We start from the raw sequence: 18,656 nt of genomic DNA on the forward strand, positions 1-18,656 counted from the left end.
GTCTCTGAGCCCCCATCCCAGGGCGCTGAGGACCCCTCTCATCTCCGAGCCCCATCCCAGGGCGCTGAGGACCCCTCTCATCTCTGAGCCCCTATCCCAGGGCGCTGAGGACTCCTCTCGTCTCTGAGCCCCATCCCAGGGCGCTGAGGACCCCTCTCATCTCTGAGCCCCATCCCAGGGCGCTGAGGACCCCTCTTGTCTCTGAGCCCCATCCCAGGGCGCTGAGGACCCCTCTTGTCTCTGAGCCCCCGTCCCAGGGCGCTGAGGACCCCTCTCGTCTCTGAGCCCCCGTCCCAGGGCGCTGAGGACCCTTCTCGTCTCTGAGCCCCCGTCCCAGGGCGCTGAGAACCCCTCTCGTCTCTGAGCCCCTCCTACCTGCACGATAAAGGCATGCAGCCCGTGGCACTGGCCCCCTGGCGTGTGCAGCTGAGCAAACACCACCGCATGAGTAGCTGTCTTCCCCATGTTGCCAACCCAAAATTTGGACGCTTCGAAGTCAGGGGAATGTATGATGAATTCCTGTACAGGGAAAGAAGGTAGTGTTAGCAACTGAAACACACACAGAACTTTTCTCTTTGATTAAATTTTCTCTGGTCACAGTCTTTGAGGTAAGAGCAAAGACGAAACATTTGATGTCTCGTACAGCATGAAGCCCATTCCTGTCGGGTTGATTCCGACTCATGGGGACCCCACTTGTATCACAGTATAACTGCACTCCACGGGGTTTTCAGTGGCTGTAATCTTTACAGAAGTAGATCACTAGGCCTTTCTTCTTCGACGCTGCTGGATGGATCCCAAGCGCCAACCTTTCGGTTAATAGCTGAGCGGAAACCATTTGCGCCATCCAAGGTCTCGTTGTTGTTGTTAGTTGTATCAAGTTGGCCCGACGCACAGCGACCCACGTACAAAAGAACGGAACACTGCCCGGTCCGCGTCATCCTCATCACCGTTGGTGTATCTCAGTCCAGTATCTGCGTCCACTGTCCATCTCACGGGCGGTTCCCTCGTTTTTGCTGACCCTCTACTTTACCAAACAGGGTGTCCTTTTCTAGTGACTGGTCTTCCTGATGACGTGTCCAAAGTAAGCGAGCCAAAGTCTCGCCATCCTCACTACTAAGGAGCATTCTGGTTGTACTTCTTCCGAGACAGATTTGTTTGTTCTTCTGGTGGTTCATGGTATGTATGTTCACTATTCTTCACCAACACCGTAATTCAAAGGCGTCAATTCTTCTTCGGTCTTCCTTACTCATTGTCCAGCTTCGGCATGCATATGAGGCGACTGAAAATATCAAGGCTTGAGTCAGGTGCACCTTAGTTCTCAAAGTGACACCTTTGCTTTTTAACACTTTAAAGAGGTCTTTTGCAGCAGATTCACCCAATGCAATGCGTCATTTAACTTCTTGACTGCTGCTTCCATGGGTGTTGACCGTGGATCCAAGAAGAATGAAACCCTTGGCAATTTCAACTTCTGCACCCTTTTTGATGATGTTTGTCGGTTCAGTTATGAGGACTTTTGTTTTCTTCACGTTCAGGTGTAATCCATACTGAAGGCTGTAGTCCTTGACCTTCATCAGTAAGTGGTTCATTATTTGCAATGATAATCCTTATTGCCTAGGCAAACCTTCTTCTTTAAGTTATACGACCCAGGAATATGCCTTGGACACGTCATCAGGAAAGACCAATTGCTAGAAAGGACATCAAGGCGGGTGAAGTAGAGGGGGCCAGTGAAAACGGGGGAGACCCTTGAGGAGATGGGCCGACACAGTGGCTGCAACAATGGACTCAAACATCCCAGCGATGATGCAGGATCAGGCAGTGTTCTGTATTGCGGTACATAAGGTCACCTAAGAGGGAGCCAGCTCGACAGCAACTAAAAACAAGAGAAGCTGGAAGAGACGAGGAAGGATCTTCCCCCAGAGCCAACAGAGAAGGCATGACTCAGCTGAGCCCTGATGTGGACTCCCAGCCTCTAGAACTGAGACAATCAATTCCCGTCCTTATAAGCCACCCGCTCCGTGGAAGTGTGTTACGGCAGTCCCAGCAGACCAAGACACCATCCTCACTTCCCTACATAATATGTTGTGCTTGTTGTGTGCTGTCCAGTCAGTTTCGACTCATAGTGACCCCACAGGACAGAGGAGAGCTGCCCCATAGGGTTTCCAAGGCTGTAATCTTTTTTTGTTGTTGTTGTTCTTTAAATGAAAGTTTACAGAGAAATCAGTTTCTTATTAAACAATTAGTACACGTATTGCTTTGTGACATTGGTTGCCAATTCCACATGTCAACACTCTCTCCTTCTCCACCTTGGGCTCCCCATTACCAGCTTTCCTGTCCTCTCCAGTCTTCTCGTCCTTGCCCCTGGGCTGGTGTGCCCATTTAGTCTCGTTTTGTTTCATGGGCCTGTCTAATATTTGGCTGAAGGGAAGCAGATCGCCAGGTCTTTTCCCCCATGGAGCAGCTGGTGGGTTCAAACAGCCGAAATTTCAGATAGCAGCCGAGTGCCACAAAAACCAAAAAAACCAAACCCACTGCCACTGAGTCGATTCTAACTCATAGCAACCCTGTAGGACAGAGCAGAACTGCCCATAGGGTTTCCAAGGCTATGATCTTTATGGAAGCAGACTGCCACATCTTTCTCCTGAGGATTAGCTGGTGGGGTTCCAACTGCCGACCTTAGCAGCAGAGTGCTTGAACACTGCGCCACCACGGCTCCTTACATAACACACCCACTAAATCACGAAACCAGCCGTTCACGCCTGTCTCCCGCACTGTACCGCGCGCCCGACGGCGAGGACACCGTGCACTTATCCCTGGTGCTCTCGGGGCCAGGACGGCACCTGCTCACAGGAGGTGCCCCACAAGTCACGCTGAATGAACGCCCCAGGCAGAGGCCACAGCGCAAATGCCGCTGAGAGGCCACCAGGTGCAGGCTGCCCACAGGTCTCGGGCCCGGCCAGCAGAGAGGCTCTGAGGAGCCCAGCAGGAGGCAGCAGTGGGAAGGCAGGCCGCTCGCTGAGGAGCCCGGCAGGAGGCAGAGAGGCTGAGGGGCGGCTAGGAGGGCCAGGGCCCAGGAGACTGCTTCCTTGCCTGTTTAATTTACACAGCGTGAAAATTCAAACTGTTTGCAAATCCAGCACCACTGGGCTGCCTGGTAAACAAAGACACGGGAAAAAAACAGCTGTGGTGGAGTCGACCCTGACTCACGGCGCCCCCATGCATGTGTGTCAGAGTAGAACTGTGCTCCAGAGGATTTTCAACGGCTGATGTTTCAGAAGTAGATCACTAGGCCTTCCTTCCAAGGCGCCTCTGGGTGGACTTGAACCTCCAACCTTTCAGTTAGCAGCATAGAGCATGAATCGTTTGCACCCCCCAGGGACTCCACATAAAGAAGCATGTTGTATGAACTCCTGGCTTCCTCACAGCACTCCAATTACACACAGACCCAAACCATGATGAATTCTGCCATAAAGTTCACGGGCAGGTTGGTCTCTCACAGCCGTGGTCTCCCACACTCCTGTCTCCCGTGACGAATCATACCGCGCACTTTACACGCACACGTGTGCAGACAGCGTCTCAGGCTGATGACGCCCTTATCCGTGACAACCCTAGGTCTCAATGCTCTGAACCGAGAGGCTCCAGGAGGCCACACCTACCTCGGAGCTGGGGTCATAGTGCGCCGTCGTCCGGATGGCCTTGGTGTTACTGCCGTGACTCAGCTCAGTCAGAGCAAAGCATCCGAAGATCTAAACAGCAGAGCACACGGTGACGTGAGGGCGGCCTGGCTCTGCGGGACCCCTCACCTTTCCCTTACGGACTAAGCCACAGACCTGACACCCAGTCTCCATCTGCCTATTGAACCTGCTGTGATGGATGGAGTCTCTGGGCTGTGCGGACACCACACCTTCCCCCATGTGGCAACAGGGTCACACCGAGTGACACCAGCCTTGTAGCTCCCTGGTGGCAGGACTGCTCCAAGCCAGTACAAGAAAATGGAGAGCTTTAGGTAGGCGCTCTGGTGGTGCAGTGGTTAAAACGATCGACCGCTAACTGAAAGATTGGTGGTTCAAAACCCCCAACGGCTCCTCGGGAGAAAGATGTGGCAGTCTGCTTCCATAGAGCTTTACAGCCTTGGAAACCCTATGGGGTCGCTGTGAGTCAGAATCAGCTCAATGGCAGTGGGTAGTTTTTGGGTTTCATAAAAACCAAAACACTCAACCCATTGCTGTCAAGGTGATTCTAGCTCATGGCAACCCCCTGGGTTACAGCAGAACTGCTCCATAGGGTATTCTTAGCTGTCATCTTTATGGGAGCAGATCGCCAGGCCTTTCTTCATGGTGCTGCTGGGTGGGTTCAAACCGACCTTTATGTTAGTAGTCGAGCGCAAACCGTCTGTGCCACCCAGAGACTTTTAGTTCTGATAGGAAAAGCTAACTTCATGTAACTCTAGGAATTCAACACACCCGTTTGGCAAAGAACAGTCTGTCTGCTATTTGCTGAGAGGCCTAAGAATGCCATTAAATATGACAGACATGGCCTCCCAGGACCTCTTCTGCACAGATCTCTAAGACAGCAGGCACGAGGACAAGCTTCCCGGTGCGCCACCAACGTGAACTCGCCTCCATGCTGAAGATCTTCGCGATGTACTTGAAGTGTCTTTCAGAGCCCAAGCTGTAGATGGCTGAGGAGAAAATCTGAAAACACAACAGTACCAGGTAAACACTCAAAGAAGAAAACGAACCAGGTGCCGCCAAGCCGACGCAGACTCACGGCGACCCCGCGCGTGCGGACTGGGCCTGTGCTCTGTGGGGTTTTCAGTGGCTGAGTTTTCGGAAGTAGAAAACCCCGGTGGACAATAATAAGAGCACTGCGGCCGTCCAAGGCACAACAATTGGTCTCTATTCGCCTGGAACAACAGAGGAAGAAGGAGAGTCAGGAACAGGAGGAGGATGTGGCAGGTGTGCTAACTGCCTCCATGAACAACTGCCTCCTTTGTCATGAGACCAGAAGAACTGGATGGTGCCCGGCTACCAGAACTGAACATTTTGATCGAAGATTCTACAGGAGAATCCTGATCAAAAGAGGGGAAATGCAGAACAGAATTTCAAATTCTCAGACTCTAGACTTTCTGGGGCCATAGAGGGTGGGTGAACCCCTGAAACTATGTCCCTGAGATAATCTTTAAACCTTAAACCAAGAATATCCCCTGAAGTCTTCCTAAAACCAAACAATACTCTAGCTTAACTAGTAAAGAATGTCAGCCTTGAGCAATGTGCTCTTTTAAAGAACTATCTACACAGGACCAAAGTGACAAGAGCAAATCCAAACATTAGACGGAAACGTAGGGGGCAGTGAGTTGATGTTAATGGGGGAACAACTCAGAAAAGGTGGGTGAGAATGGCTGCCCAGCTCAAAGAATGTCATCAGTGTCCCTGAATCGTACGTGTAGGAACTGTCGGACTGGTAGATGTTCTGCTGTGTATATACTCAATAACAACCGAATACGATAAAATAAATTATAAGACAATAAAAATAAAACAAGAGTACTGCCACTCTGGAACATCACGGTTTGGGAAACATTCTAAGGCTGCCTCACACTGGCCCTCACCCTGTGCCTCTTCACGGGTGAGAAACGAGGCTCCCAGAGGCTCACCAGAAGTACCGACACCGAACCCCAGGCCGTGATCCCGCCGATAAGCGGCCGCCGGGGCCTGGGGTTCAGTTGGCGCTGAGGCCTGGCTCCCTGTCCCTAGCAGCTTATACAAGTGAAAGAGAACTGCTATGGACATAAGATGCTAGAAAGCAATCCTCAGGGTCTGTGAACAGCAGGGAGACCGGGCGGGAGGGGGAAGGAGAGGAAGAGGGGAGGGTGTGACGAGCACGGTGAGCCCCCTGCTCCACAGAACTACACCCAGAGGGGTCCCGGCTGTGACGAGCCACGCCACCTGCTCCCTGGTCTGCGCCACCAGCCCAGACGAGGGAAGAAGAACATGGCTCTCCCCTCCCACCTACTCCTTTCCCACTTGTTTTTTTTTTTTCTTTTTTGGTAGAGAGAAAAAGAGAAGCCTCAAAGTTCCTCTTCTACTGAGGCTTTCATTTCCACAGCGCCGGGCGTGATTTGAGGACTCACGTGTGCACGCTGCACACGTGGCTGGAAAAAACTGGACTTCTTGTAACACCCCCACTCTCTGCCACACACTCTGCTTTTGTTTCCCATATTTAAAAAAAAACAAAAAAAAACTCTTTAGACAAACACTGCCAAAATGCATAAATCCCCATGTTATGGACTGAACTGTATCCTCAAGAACACATGTTGAAGTCCTAACCCCTGTACCTAGAAGCGTGACCCTTTCTGGAAATAGAGGTTTTCTTTGTTAAGTTAATGAGGTCATGCTGGAGTGGGCTGGGTCCTAAACCTAATCATTTCTGGTTATAAGAAGAGCAGACCAGACACAGACACACACACACAGGCGGAGACAGACGCCACGTGAAGACCATCTACAAGTCAAGGAAGCCAGGATGGCCAGCAACCACCAGAAACCAGGAGAGAGGCCACAGAAGGGGTGGGCACGGCCGAGACCCTGATTTGGACCTGGAGCCTCCAGAACTGTAAGACAATAAATTCCTATTCTTCAAGGTCACCCACTTGGGATGTTTCTGTTCCAGCAACACTCGGAGATTAAGACACCCCACAAAAATTTAAAAGCCTGCAAATAGTAACGGTGACCACCAGCAAGGCCACTGCGTAAATCCCACATGCTGTGTTTTCTTTACGTAAGCAGCCATCTGAGCTTTTACACCTCTTCTGCCCTGCCTGGCCCTGCGACAGAGGACGGCAGCTGCGTGAGCTGCACGGGGAAGTGTGCAAGCACACGTCCTTTCCCACGCGCGTCTCTTGCTCCCCCGTGCTGCCCACTCACCAGCATGTGTAGAGAGTACTTGACAGCTAAAGACCAGTCGTACATGCCCAGGCAGTTGACGAGCGCCGAGACTTTCTGGGGCATCTGCAGCATCTCCTCTGCACTCAGGAAGTTGTACTCGAAGACCCGCTTGCAACGCAGGAAGGTCAGCTCGCGGTACCTCTCCAGAGGCAGGTCGGCTCTGCCGCGCTGGGCAAAGAGCGGGTCATTCTCGAGGGCTGAGAAGACTGTTCTCTATAAACGTGGAGACGGAGAGGCTGACGGGAGGCACAGTAGGGAATCTAACTGCTCCCACCCACACGGCTCCTCTCCGAGGCCACCCGCCACACCAGACACACGGCTGACGCAGAGACACAGGACGGAGACGGAAGGCATTCCCCAGTGAAGGAGAGGGGCTGGAGGCTCAGGGGCTTAAACAATCTGTCTTGTCCCTGTAATTCCCCAAGGGCCTGCTTTGTGCCCGCCACTGCGCTTGCCCAGAGGTGTCAAGGGAGAAGGGCCGGTGCTGGGCTCTTTGTATGACTATCTGCAAGCCTCCAGGACGAGCTCACCTGACCGAGAAGGGGACGAGGGCCACGGAGGTCATACAGTGTTAAGAGCCACGTTGTTGTTGTCTGTCTCTGTCAGGTCAGTTCCGACTCGTGGCAACCCCATGTGAGCAGAACAGAACTGCTCCATAGGGCTTTCGGGGTTTGAACCCGTTGGAGGAGCCCTGGTGGTGCAGTGGTTAAGAGCTCGGCTGCTAACCGAAAGGTCAGCAATTCAAATCCACCAGCCGTTCCTTGGAAACCCTATGGGGCAGCTCTACCCTGTCCTATAGGGTCACAATGAATTGGAATTGACTCGACAGGAACGGGTTTGGTTTTTGGAATGTGACATTAAAAATAGAAATTTTCTTAATTTAGAAGTAGAAACAATGTAACACCCTCGTCTTGGTTAAGCATGACATCATCTGGCCCTTATTGTGCGAAGGCAAGGTGAGGAAAATCGCATATAAACCCTGGACTTCGGCACATTCACTGAGAGAAGGCAGAGATGGAAGCTCCCTTCAGAAGCTGACTCTGTCCCAAAACTGAGACTCTGGGCTGAGATTCTGTCCACCACTGCCGACCCTGGACCCTAGTTACAAAGGATCTCCGCCGAGAACAAGCTGCAGGTTAAGCTTCCCTCCCGAGACCACTAGTTAGAGGTAGATGCCTGGCGTTTAAAGATTTGAGCACTAAGCATTTGTCTGTGGGCTGTGTGGATCACTAGAGGAACACAGCCATGTGTTCCTGTATTGTCCTGATTCTCTGATCCCAACTGAACATCTTGTGGTCTTGCCTGTGTGCCTCGCCGTGGCTACCTCACAATAAATTAGACGGGTGTCATGGATTGAGTTATGTCCCCCCAAAAACATGTGCATCAATTTGGCTGGGCCGTGATTCCCAGTATTGTGTGGTTGTACTCCATTTTGTGGTTGTAATTTCATGTTAAAGAGGATTAGGGTGGAATGTAACACCCTTATTAAGGTCACATCCCTGATCCAATGTAAAGGGAGTTTCCTGGGGTGTGGCCTGCACCACCTTTCATCTTACAAGAGATAAAAGAAAAGGGAAGCAAGCAGAGAGTGGGGGGCCTCATACCACCAAGAAAGCAGTGCTGGGAGCAGAGCGCTTCCTTTGGACACAGGATCCCCGTGCGGAGAAGCTCCTAGTTCAAGGAATGATTGATGCGTTACAAGGACCTTCCTCCAGAGACGACAGAGAGAGAAAGCCTTCCCCTGGAGCTGACGCCTTGAATTTGGACTAGTAGCCTACTAGACTATGAGAGAATAAATTTCTCTGTTAAAAGCCATCCACCTGTGGTATTTCTGTTAGAGCAGCACTATATGACTAAGACAACGGGTTTACACATTATAAACTCAAGCATTCCTTTACTTGATTTTAAACCGAATCCTGCAGAACAGGAAGACAAGTGCTGCACAGCCATGCACATCCCACCTTAAAGCGGACCGTCTCCTCGCCTTCCAAGAAGAGCAGCAGCTCCTTCCAGCTGAAGGACGCTCGGGCTCGGTAGGCCTGGAGGGGCCCCTTGGGGAAGTCCGGCAGCAGAGCGTCATCCCTTCCTTCCAAAGTGGGCGCCATTGGTGTACACAGACCTGCACAGAACACGCACACTGAATTAATGCTTTAACTCTAGCGATCCACGCAGCCCACGGACAGCTGTGTCTTTGCGAATGTGCAACCAATGAGAGGAAAACAAACTCCGATGCCAGAGGGATGGCAAAGAGGTAGGACTGCACGGACAGGCTGCGGCCATCACTTTCAATGAACGACTTACTGGTCTAACACAGACATTGGCAAACTTTTGCTATAAAGGGCCAGATACTAAATATTTTAGGCTGTGGGCCATATGGTCTCTGTTGCAACTACAAGTATTCAATGTTACAGCCGGAGCAGGAAAGCAGCCACGCTCCAACAGCACTTTGTTTACAAAGACAGGCTGTCTGTGCATGGTGGATTTGGCCCATGGTGGCCCCTGACCTACAATGCAAAAGTGATCAATTTTCCCAATTCCCAAGTCTTTTTACTAAACATAGCAGTGACACCACTCCTGTAGGTGGAACAAGAAGGCAAACTCTGGAATCTAATGGCACTGCCACCGGTCCTGCTGCTGAGGTGCTTGGCAGTGTGCAAAGCTCTTTGACAGACTTCCTCACGCTGTCTACCCAGTGCCCTGTAGAGAGGGGGTTCTATGACCACCCCGGTTTTACAGGTGCAGAAATGGAGGTTTGGTTGGGGCAGGGGCTTGCCTGTGAGTGGGATGGTTGCAGCAGTGGGGGTCAGCGTGGAAAGAGGACTGGAGACTTTGGGTGTGAACAGCTCTTTATGGAACCCCCCACACACACACACACACACTTCCCTTTGGCTTATTTCTCTCTAGCTTTTTTGCTGTCCTACCTCTGTCTCCCTGTTTGCTCTCCTGTATTCTGTCCTTGGACTGCAGACTTTGCCCAGCTCTGTCTCCTGGCCAGTAAAGAGCGTGGGCCGAGGTATGGATGCACAGCAAACGGGCACTTTCTAACACATTGTATACTGAATTAGAAATTAACTGCAAAAACACCAGACTCTGGAAATTAAGAAACAGACTTCCAAAGAACTCATGGGTCAAAAAAAGAAATCAGAATGGAATTTGGAAGATACTTAGAACTGAATGTTGAAAAACAATTGTACATTTCAAAATGTACGGGAAACAGCCAAAGCAGCACTTAGAAGCAAACGCGTCGTTTTGAACGCTCACGGTAGGGAAGAAAGGCAAAGACAACAAGCCAAGCAGTCATTTCAATAAATTATAAAGGAAGAAACAGACAAAAACTAAGTCCAAAGAAATAGAAAGAAAGGCCAAAACAAAACAAAACAAAAAAACAACGGATCAATGAAATCAAAAGTTAGTTGTTTAAGAGTCAAAAATAATGGACAAAAATTAAAATAAAATAGACAGCACAAATAAAACATATTAGGAATGGAAAAGAGGGTATATAACTCAGATATTATGAACAATTAAAAAATAACATTAAGAAAAAATTCTATTTATAATAGCATCAAAAAGAATAAAATACTCAGAAAGAAATCTAACAAAAGATGGACAAAACTCATACTTTAAAAACTACAAATCATTTTTGAAAGAAACTAAAGACCTAAATAAATAGAAAAACATCCCATATTCATGGATCAGAAGACTTAATATCGTTAAGATGGCAATACTCCCTGTCATGGATTGAATTGTATCCCCTAAAAATGTGTCAACTTGATTAGGCCATGATTCCCAGTATTGTATGGTTGTTCTTCATTTTGTAATTGTAATTTTCCTATGTGTTGTAAATCCTAATCTCTGCTTGTGGTTAATGAGGAAAAACTGGATTATGTTAAAGAGGATTAGGGTGGGACGTAACACCCTTACTACTAAGGTCACATCCCTGATCTAATGTGAAAGGCAGTTTCCCTGGGGTGTGGCCTATACCACCTTTTATCTTACAAGAGATAAAAGGAAAGGGAAGAGAGCGGAAAGCAGGGGACCTCATATCACCAAGAAAGCAGTGTCAGAGAAAAGTGTGTCCTTTGGACTTTGGGATCCTGCACAGAGAAGCTCCTAGTCCAGGGGAAGATTGATGACAAGGACCTTCCTCCAGAGCCGACAAGAGAAAGCCTCCCCTTGGAGTTGACACCCTGAATTTGGACTTCTAGCCTTGTAGACTGTGAGAGAATAAACTTCTGTTTGTTAAAGCCATTCACTTGTGGTATTTTTGTTACAGCAGCACTAGATGACTAAGACACTCCCCAAATGATCTACGGACTCAATATAATCCCTCTCAAAATCTTAGCTGGCTTTTTTTTCAGAAATTGAAAAGCTGATCCTAAAATTCATATGGAAATTCAAGGGACCAAGAAATAAAACAATCTTGAAAAAGAAGAACAAAGAAAGATTCACATTTTTCCATTTCAAAACTTACTACAAAGCTACAGCAGTCAAGGCAGAATGGTACTGGCATAAGGACAGACATATTTAAATCAGTGGAACAGAACTGAGAGTCCAGAAATAAAGCCTTACATTACAGTCTTGATTTTTGACAAAGGTGCTGAGACAATTCAATGGGGGAAAGAATAGTCTTTCCATCAAATGATGCTGGGGCAACTGGATCTCCACATGCAAGGGAATGAAGCTGAACCCCTTCCACACGCCAGACACAAAAATTAACTCAAAATGGAACACAGACCTATGTGTAAGAGCTAAAACTTTAAAACTCTTAGAAGAAAATCTAGAAGTAAATCCTTGCAATCTTGAGTTAAACAAAGCCCTCTTAGATATGACATCAAAAATACAAGCAACAAAAGATAAAATGGGCAAATGGAATGTTATCAAATTCAAAACTTTTGTGCTTCAACAAACAACATCAAGGTGAAAAGACAACCCGGAGAATTGGAGAAAATACTTGCGAATCCCGTATCAATAAGGGATTTGATCTAGACTACACAAAGACTCTTCCAAGGCAGGGGAGAGATGGCCACGTGAAGATGCATCTGCCCGTCAAGGAGTGCCTGGGGCGACCAGGAGCCCGGAAAGACAAGAAAGGATCTTCCCCTAGAGCCTTCGGAGAGAGCGTGGCCCTGCGGACACCCTGCATTCAGGCTGCCAGCCTCCAGAACTGTAAGGTACTAACTTCTGTTCTTGTATGCCGGAACAAAGAATCTTATAACTCAATAATAAAAAGAAAAATAAACCAATTAAAAGATGGGCAAATGACTCGAATAGACATTTCTCCAAAGAGCTGCAAACGGCCAAGCAGCACATGAAAAGATGCTCAACGTCATTTGCCATCAGGGAGACGCAAACCAAAACCACGATGCAATACCACTCCACACCCACTAGGACTCTACGATCAAAGACAGATAACAAGTGTTGATGAGGTTATAGAGACACTGGAAACCTCCTCCATTGCGGTGGGAACATAAAATGGTGCAGTCACTGTGGAAAAGTCTGACAGTTCCTCAAAAGGTTAAATACAGAGTTACCGTATCACCCAGTAATTCCACTCCTAGGTCTATACCCAAGAGAAATGAAAACATGTGCCCACACAGAAACTGAACACGAATGTTCACTGCAGCATTATTCACAATAGCCGAAAAGGGGAAACAGCCCAGAAGGCCATCAGCGGATGGACGGATGAATAAAGCGGGGTCTCTCCACACAATGGAATATTATTCAGCCATAAAAAGGAATGATGTTCTGATGCCTCCTATAACATGGATGAACCTTGGAAATATTTTGCTAAGGAAATGAAACCAGTCTCAAAAGACCACATATTATTCCATTTATAAGAGATGTCCACAAAGCCAAAGCTACAAAGATAGGAAATAGATGAGACGTTGCCAGGGATTTTGGGGGGAGGGTGAAATCTGGGGTGATTGCTGATGGGTACAAAGTTTCCTTCTCACGTGATGAAGACGTTCTGGAGTTGGACAGTGGTGATGGTTGCACAGCTCTGATTATACTAAAAATCACTGAAGCGTACACTTCAAATGCGTGAACGGTTTGGTAAAAAACCCACCCATTGCTGTCGAGTTGGTTCCGACTCACAGCAACCCTATAGGATGGAGGAGAACTGCCTTATAGGGTTTCCAAGGAGCGCCTGATAGATTCGAACTGCCAACCTTTTGGTTTGCAGCCAAACTGTCGACCACGGCGCCACCAGGGTTTCCAACGGTATGGTAGGTGAACTATTTTATCTCGGTAAATCAGTTTAAAAATATAAAAAAGCACAGCTCTTGGCTGAGACCAAGTGTCCAAAAACACGAGCTCTAAAATCCGAGGGAAGCACTCCATCTCGTGGGACATCCCCGCTGTAGCTCCAATCCCTGAGACTCCTCGATGCGCCCCCTTCTGTGGTCCAGAACACCCCACTCTCCTCTCCCTGCTCCTCCTGTCTCCTTCCAGACTCTCATCCTTGGCCACACTTCCGCTGCGCCATCTCATCCATTCGCCCTCTAGCTTCAGTCATAGTGAATTCGTGGATGCCTCCCAAATTCAAAGTCCTGACCCTCATGCCCATTTGGGCAGTTTACTGGACAGTGCCTGTCATGGATTGAATTGTGTCCCCCCAAAATATCTGTCAACTCAGCTGGGTCTTGATTCCCAGTATTGTATGATTGTGTAACATTTTGTAATCTGATGTGACTTCTTTATATGTTGTAAACTCTATCACTATGATGTAATAAGGTGGATTAGCAGCAGTTATACTGATGAGGTTTATAAGATTAGATAGTGTCTTAATCCAATCTCTTTTGAGATATAAAAGACAGAAGCAAGCAGAGAGACGTGGGAACCTCATACCACCAAGAAAGCAGTGCTGGGAGCAGAGCGCGTCCTTTGGATCTGAGGTTCCTGCACTGAGATGCTCCTAGAACAAAGGAAGACTGATGACAAGGACCTTCCTCCAGAGATGACACAGAAAGCCTTCACCTGGAGCTGACGCCCTGAATTTGGACTTCTAACCTATTAGACTGTGAAAGAATAAACTTTTCTTTGTTAAAGCCATCCACTTGTGGTATTTCTGTTACAGAAGCACTAGATGACTAAGATAACGCCCTCCCCCTCCAAGTCGTGAAGGTCTGCAAACTCTTGAGTGTTCAGTCTAAACTCACCTGGTCCCCCAGCCTGCTCTCCTGTGGGCTCCATTCCGCATTGCTGTGGCTCAAGGCTTACACGAGCTGGGAACTGACAGTCAGTCTGGAATTCTCCCCTCCCTCGTGCTCGCATTAATCACCAAGCCCCCATTCCATCTCTTTAATGCTGACTGGACCCTTTCGTTTCTCTCTGATTCCATTAAAGTTATGATTAAAAGAAAAAAAAAAAAAAACCCTCCAATTGTTGAGCAATTACTGAGGGCAGAGGGAACCGTGAAGCAGTGACACAGTCTCCGCTGTGCCTAACAACCCTTATTCCACACGCAGAAAACGGAGTTGGCAAGAGTTCAGTAACTTGTCCTAGGTCAAACAGATACAACCAGGCGCGCAAAACTAAACCCCTTGCCATCAAATCGATTCTGACTCATCCGTAGCACAGGGTAGAACTGCCCCATAGAGTTTCCAAGGGGCGCCTGGTGGATTCCAACTGCTGACCTTTTGGTTAGCAGCCAAACTCTTAACCACTACACCACCAGGGTTTCCTTTATGGCAACATAATCAGAGTAAAAGTGAATACAGCAATAGCCACCTACAATCACTTTTCCTCTCTCTGGTCGTAAAGGTGATTCTAAAATGCAGATCTGATCACTTTCCCCTTAGCAGCTGCCCAGGCACCTCAAGACAAAGTCCAAGCACCTCGAAATGTCTGGCAAGTTCGCCGCTGCTCGCCTCAGCCCTTCGCGCCTGCTGGCGCGGGACCAGCAGCAGCGCTCCCGCTTCGCTGCGTGCCCCGGGGCCTTTGCACCTGCGGAGGCCCAGTTCCGCCCACACTCCTCGGGCCTTTGCACCAGCTGCACACCCAGCTTCGCTGCGCGCCCCCGCCCCGCCAGCACACACTCCCCGCGCCCCACGTCCCCCGGCTACCTCAGGCTTGAAAGGGGCTGCGTGGAATTTCACATTTGTTGCTTACTGCCAGCAGTCTAGGCCTACCTTCCTGGGTACTGTGGTATTGTTAATGCCTAGCTTGCATAGATCACGTTTGCATGCTCCTATGATTTTGATCTGTTTTCCTCCTATCCTCCCTCTTGCTTTCCCATGACTTTAAAGTTTAATTAAGTTTTGTTTGAGAGGTAGAACGACCTTGGAGGGTAAAGCAACTCATCTGTGAGGTGATAGTAACTGTGCAAGATGACCTTCAAGGATTGCCAGGTGCAGAACGTAACCACGGGGAAAAAACTACAATCTCGTCCATATAAAAACTTCCAGCGGGTCTCCAAAGAGGAGACAGGTCTTCTGGAGGAGCTCATTCCCCTCTGTCTCCCGTACATCCACATACAATAAAACACTCTTGCCGCTCCCCTCACCCGCGTCTCAGTATTGGCCTCTGCGGCGAACGGCTCAGACCCGCGTTGCGGTAACAGGCTCCTCCTCGGGCTCTCGTTCTCCGGACGTCTCCCACGGCTCAGCGAACACAGCCGGCGCTCAGCGGACGCCCGTCAGACGCACGACTGACCCTAGAGAACCCGGCGGAGCCCATGGCGTGGATCACCCCCACTCGGTCTGCGTCGGCCCTGTGGGCGGGGCCGGAACGGCGGTCCCGCCCTCAACGTCATCCCGCCGCGCCGCCCGCCTTGTCGCCTGGGAAACGCAGGACGCGTCCGCGCTTAGAGGCAGCGCAGGCGCGGTGGAAACTTTTCGCCTGCTGGCGGCCGCCCGCGGAGCTCTTTGTGCACCTCTTCTTCCAGTCCCGGTTGAGAGACTCTGGGCGTTATTTCCCTCCAGAGTTTCTCAAAGTGTGATCCATGGACATCCTTGCATGACAGTCTCTGAGATGTTTGTTTCCCGAGTAGATTCCTAAGGCTCAGCCCAGAGCTGCTGAATCAGAACCAAATTAATAGCACGCCCAAGTGCTCACAAAAGTTTGAGAAGCGTGATTCTCCGCAGTTCCGCAGAGGACCCCCAGTGGAATTGGGCTCTAGGTCCCCCTAGCAGTAACCAACTAGACAGTCCATCCTTCGTTACCTGTCCTTGCTTTCTGCTTCACACTTCCCAGTTCCTCACTCCTGGGGGGCATCCTAGGATCATCTCCGAATTTAATTGTTGTTGTTACTTGCCAAGACTACACACCGCCCGCTCCTGTGCCGTCTTCATGATCGTTAGTATGCTCAAGTCCATTGTTGCAGCCACTGTTTATTTTGAGCGTCTCCCAACCTAAGAGGTCATCTTTTAGCACTATATCTGTCTTGGTTATCTAGTGCTACTGTAACAAATCCCGCAAGTAGGCGGCTTTAACAAACAAATTTATTTTCTTACAGTATAGGCTAGAAGTCTGAATTCAGGGCACCAACTCTAGGGAAAGGCTTTCTCTCTCTCAGCCGGCTCTAGGGAAGAAAGTCCTTGTCTCTTCTCAGCTTCTGTTCCTCAGTTCCTGGAATATCTTCCTGCGGCATGTATCTTCCTCCATTTGTGCTTCCTTCTCTGTGCCTAATCTGCTTTTTTAACATCTCAGAGGTGATTGGCTTAAAAGTTGACATGGCCTCCTAACAAAGAAAACCCTAGTCCCAAACGGGATCACATCCACGGGTATAGGAGGTAGGATTTACAACACATATTTTGGGGGGACATAATCCATAACGATATTGGATAATATTCTGTTGCTGTCCATAAGGTTTTCATTGGCTGATTTTTGGAAGTAGATCACCAGGCCTTTCTTTCTAGTCTATTTCAGTCTGGAAGCTCAGCTGAAACCTGTCCTCCATGGCTGACCCTGCTGGTATTTGAAATACCGGTGGCAGAGCTTCCGGCGTCACAGCAACACGCCAGCCCCCACAGTGCAACAAACTGACAGACAAGGGCTGGGCAAATTTCGATACCTGCACCAAAATCCTTGCCTTCGGCCCTGTTTGAGGGTGTCTTAGGCTGGGTTCTCCAGAGGAGCAAAACCAGTGAAGCATATATGTGTAAATAGAGAGAGAGATTTATTTCGAGGAAATGGCTCCTGCAGTTGTGAAGGCTGGCAAGTCCCATAGCCATGAGTCAGACACCAGGCTGGAGACTTCACGTGAAACTCATGTGGTCGCAGGGGCTGACGAATCCAAAGTCCACAAGTCAGACAGTAGGCTGCTGGCTCACTTCCCAAGAACCGGAGGTCAGAGGATGACCAGTTGGATGCAAGATCAAGAGAGGGCAAGCTTTGCCAGAACATCTACACATGTTGGATGCAGGCCACACCCCTAAGGAGACTCCCCTTTCAACTGATTGGCTGCTCACATCAGATCACAAAATGGAGGATGATTACATAATATCTGCCAAACCACTGAGAGTCATGGCCTCGCCAAGTTGACCCATAACCTTAACCATCACAGAGGGGATCCAAACAAAAACACACGTAACTTGTGGCATTGTTACTGCAATAACGCAGATTGGAGCCGCCTGCCGCAATAGCCAATTCTGAGACGGGGTGAGGTGAGCAGCAAGAGGTTTATTATATATCGATACATAGGAGACAGAGGGGAAGAGATTCCTCCAAAAAACCCGTCTCCCCCACTGGAGATCAGCTGAAGGCTTTTATAGGGACAGGATGATGGGTCTTAGAAGTTTGTGTTAGTTTCCCCTTGAGGTGATCATGTCTCAGATGAGTTAATCTTCTACTGGTATTCTTGGGGGTTATCTGGCAACAACCTGGATTTTCTTGTCACAGGATGGGTGCTTTGTTTGGTTTTCATCCTTAGATTATTATCACTTGTTTTTCTACCCTCCAAGGAGGAACATTGGTTAATCTTAAACCTTTTGTAGAGACTGGAGAAACCATATCATGAGACAATGTGGTGGTTAGCAATGGGGAGTGAATAGCGGTGAGCCAGGCCTGTGCAGCCTTTTCCAGCATGGTATGGTATTTACAGAGATGGAGTCTACAGAACTTGGCAATTTACCATTTGTGGAAATAAATGAAGACTAAGCAAATAAGAAAAAAACCAAAAAACCAAACCCCTTGCCATTGAGTCAATTCCAACTCATAGCGACCATATAGGACGGAGTAGAACTGCCCCACAGGGTTTCCAAGGAGCAGCTGGTGGATTTGAATGGCCGACCTTTTGGCTAGCAGCTGAGATCTTAACCACTGTGCCACCAAGGCTCCAAAGAGAACAAACAAAGGCTATTTATTCAGAGTCTGATGTAACAAGAGAGTCTGCCACCACCACTTGCGTTTGGCAGGGACTCAAAGTCAGGAAGAGAAGCTGGAAAGCTGGATAACAGACAAAGGGAAGCTTCCAGGTGTGTCCTGATGGGAGGCTGTTGGCATAGGGAAGCTGGAGGCTGGCTAGCTAGAAGCGGGGCAGCCTATGTGATTGATTAGGGAGCATATCTGGCTTTCTCTGGTTGGTCCTAAGGTGGAAGCATGGACAAAAATTAGGGAAGCTGTCAGCGATGGATCAAATCTTGGCCACTTGGGGGCTATTGCTACAGAGGTTGTGGTTTGGCATCCTGGACTGGTCGCTGCAGATTGTGGGTTGAGTTCTTTTTTTTTTTTTTTTTTTATTGTACTTCAGGTGAAGGCTTACAGAACAAATAGTTT

General features: G+C 48.9%; 1 protein-coding gene across 1 annotated transcript in view; it reads right to left on the reverse strand.

Moving 5' to 3' along the window:
• ACOX3 (acyl-CoA oxidase 3, pristanoyl) overlaps positions 1–15,638 on the reverse strand; it is a 55,661-nt gene extending 40,023 nt beyond the window's left edge. Inside the window, exons 1-6 of the mRNA XM_004383501.2 lie at positions 15,445–15,638; positions 8,900–9,057; positions 6,918–7,151; positions 4,617–4,691; positions 3,654–3,743; positions 376–519 (exon numbers count right to left, since the gene is read on the reverse strand). Of these exons, the coding sequence (XP_004383558.1) occupies positions 376–519; positions 3,654–3,743; positions 4,617–4,691; positions 6,918–7,151; positions 8,900–9,043 (687 nt within the window). The 5' untranslated portion in view covers positions 9,044–9,057; positions 15,445–15,638. The remainder of the gene's footprint in view (positions 1–375; positions 520–3,653; positions 3,744–4,616; positions 4,692–6,917; positions 7,152–8,899; positions 9,058–15,444) is intronic.
• Between the last annotated feature and the right edge of the window lie 3,018 nt (positions 15,639–18,656).

Source organism: Trichechus manatus, unplaced genomic scaffold (genome assembly GCF_000243295.1).
Source record: "Trichechus manatus latirostris isolate Lorelei unplaced genomic scaffold, TriManLat1.0 scaffold00111, whole genome shotgun sequence".
Lineage (NCBI taxonomy): Eukaryota > Metazoa > Chordata > Mammalia > Sirenia > Trichechidae > Trichechus > Trichechus manatus.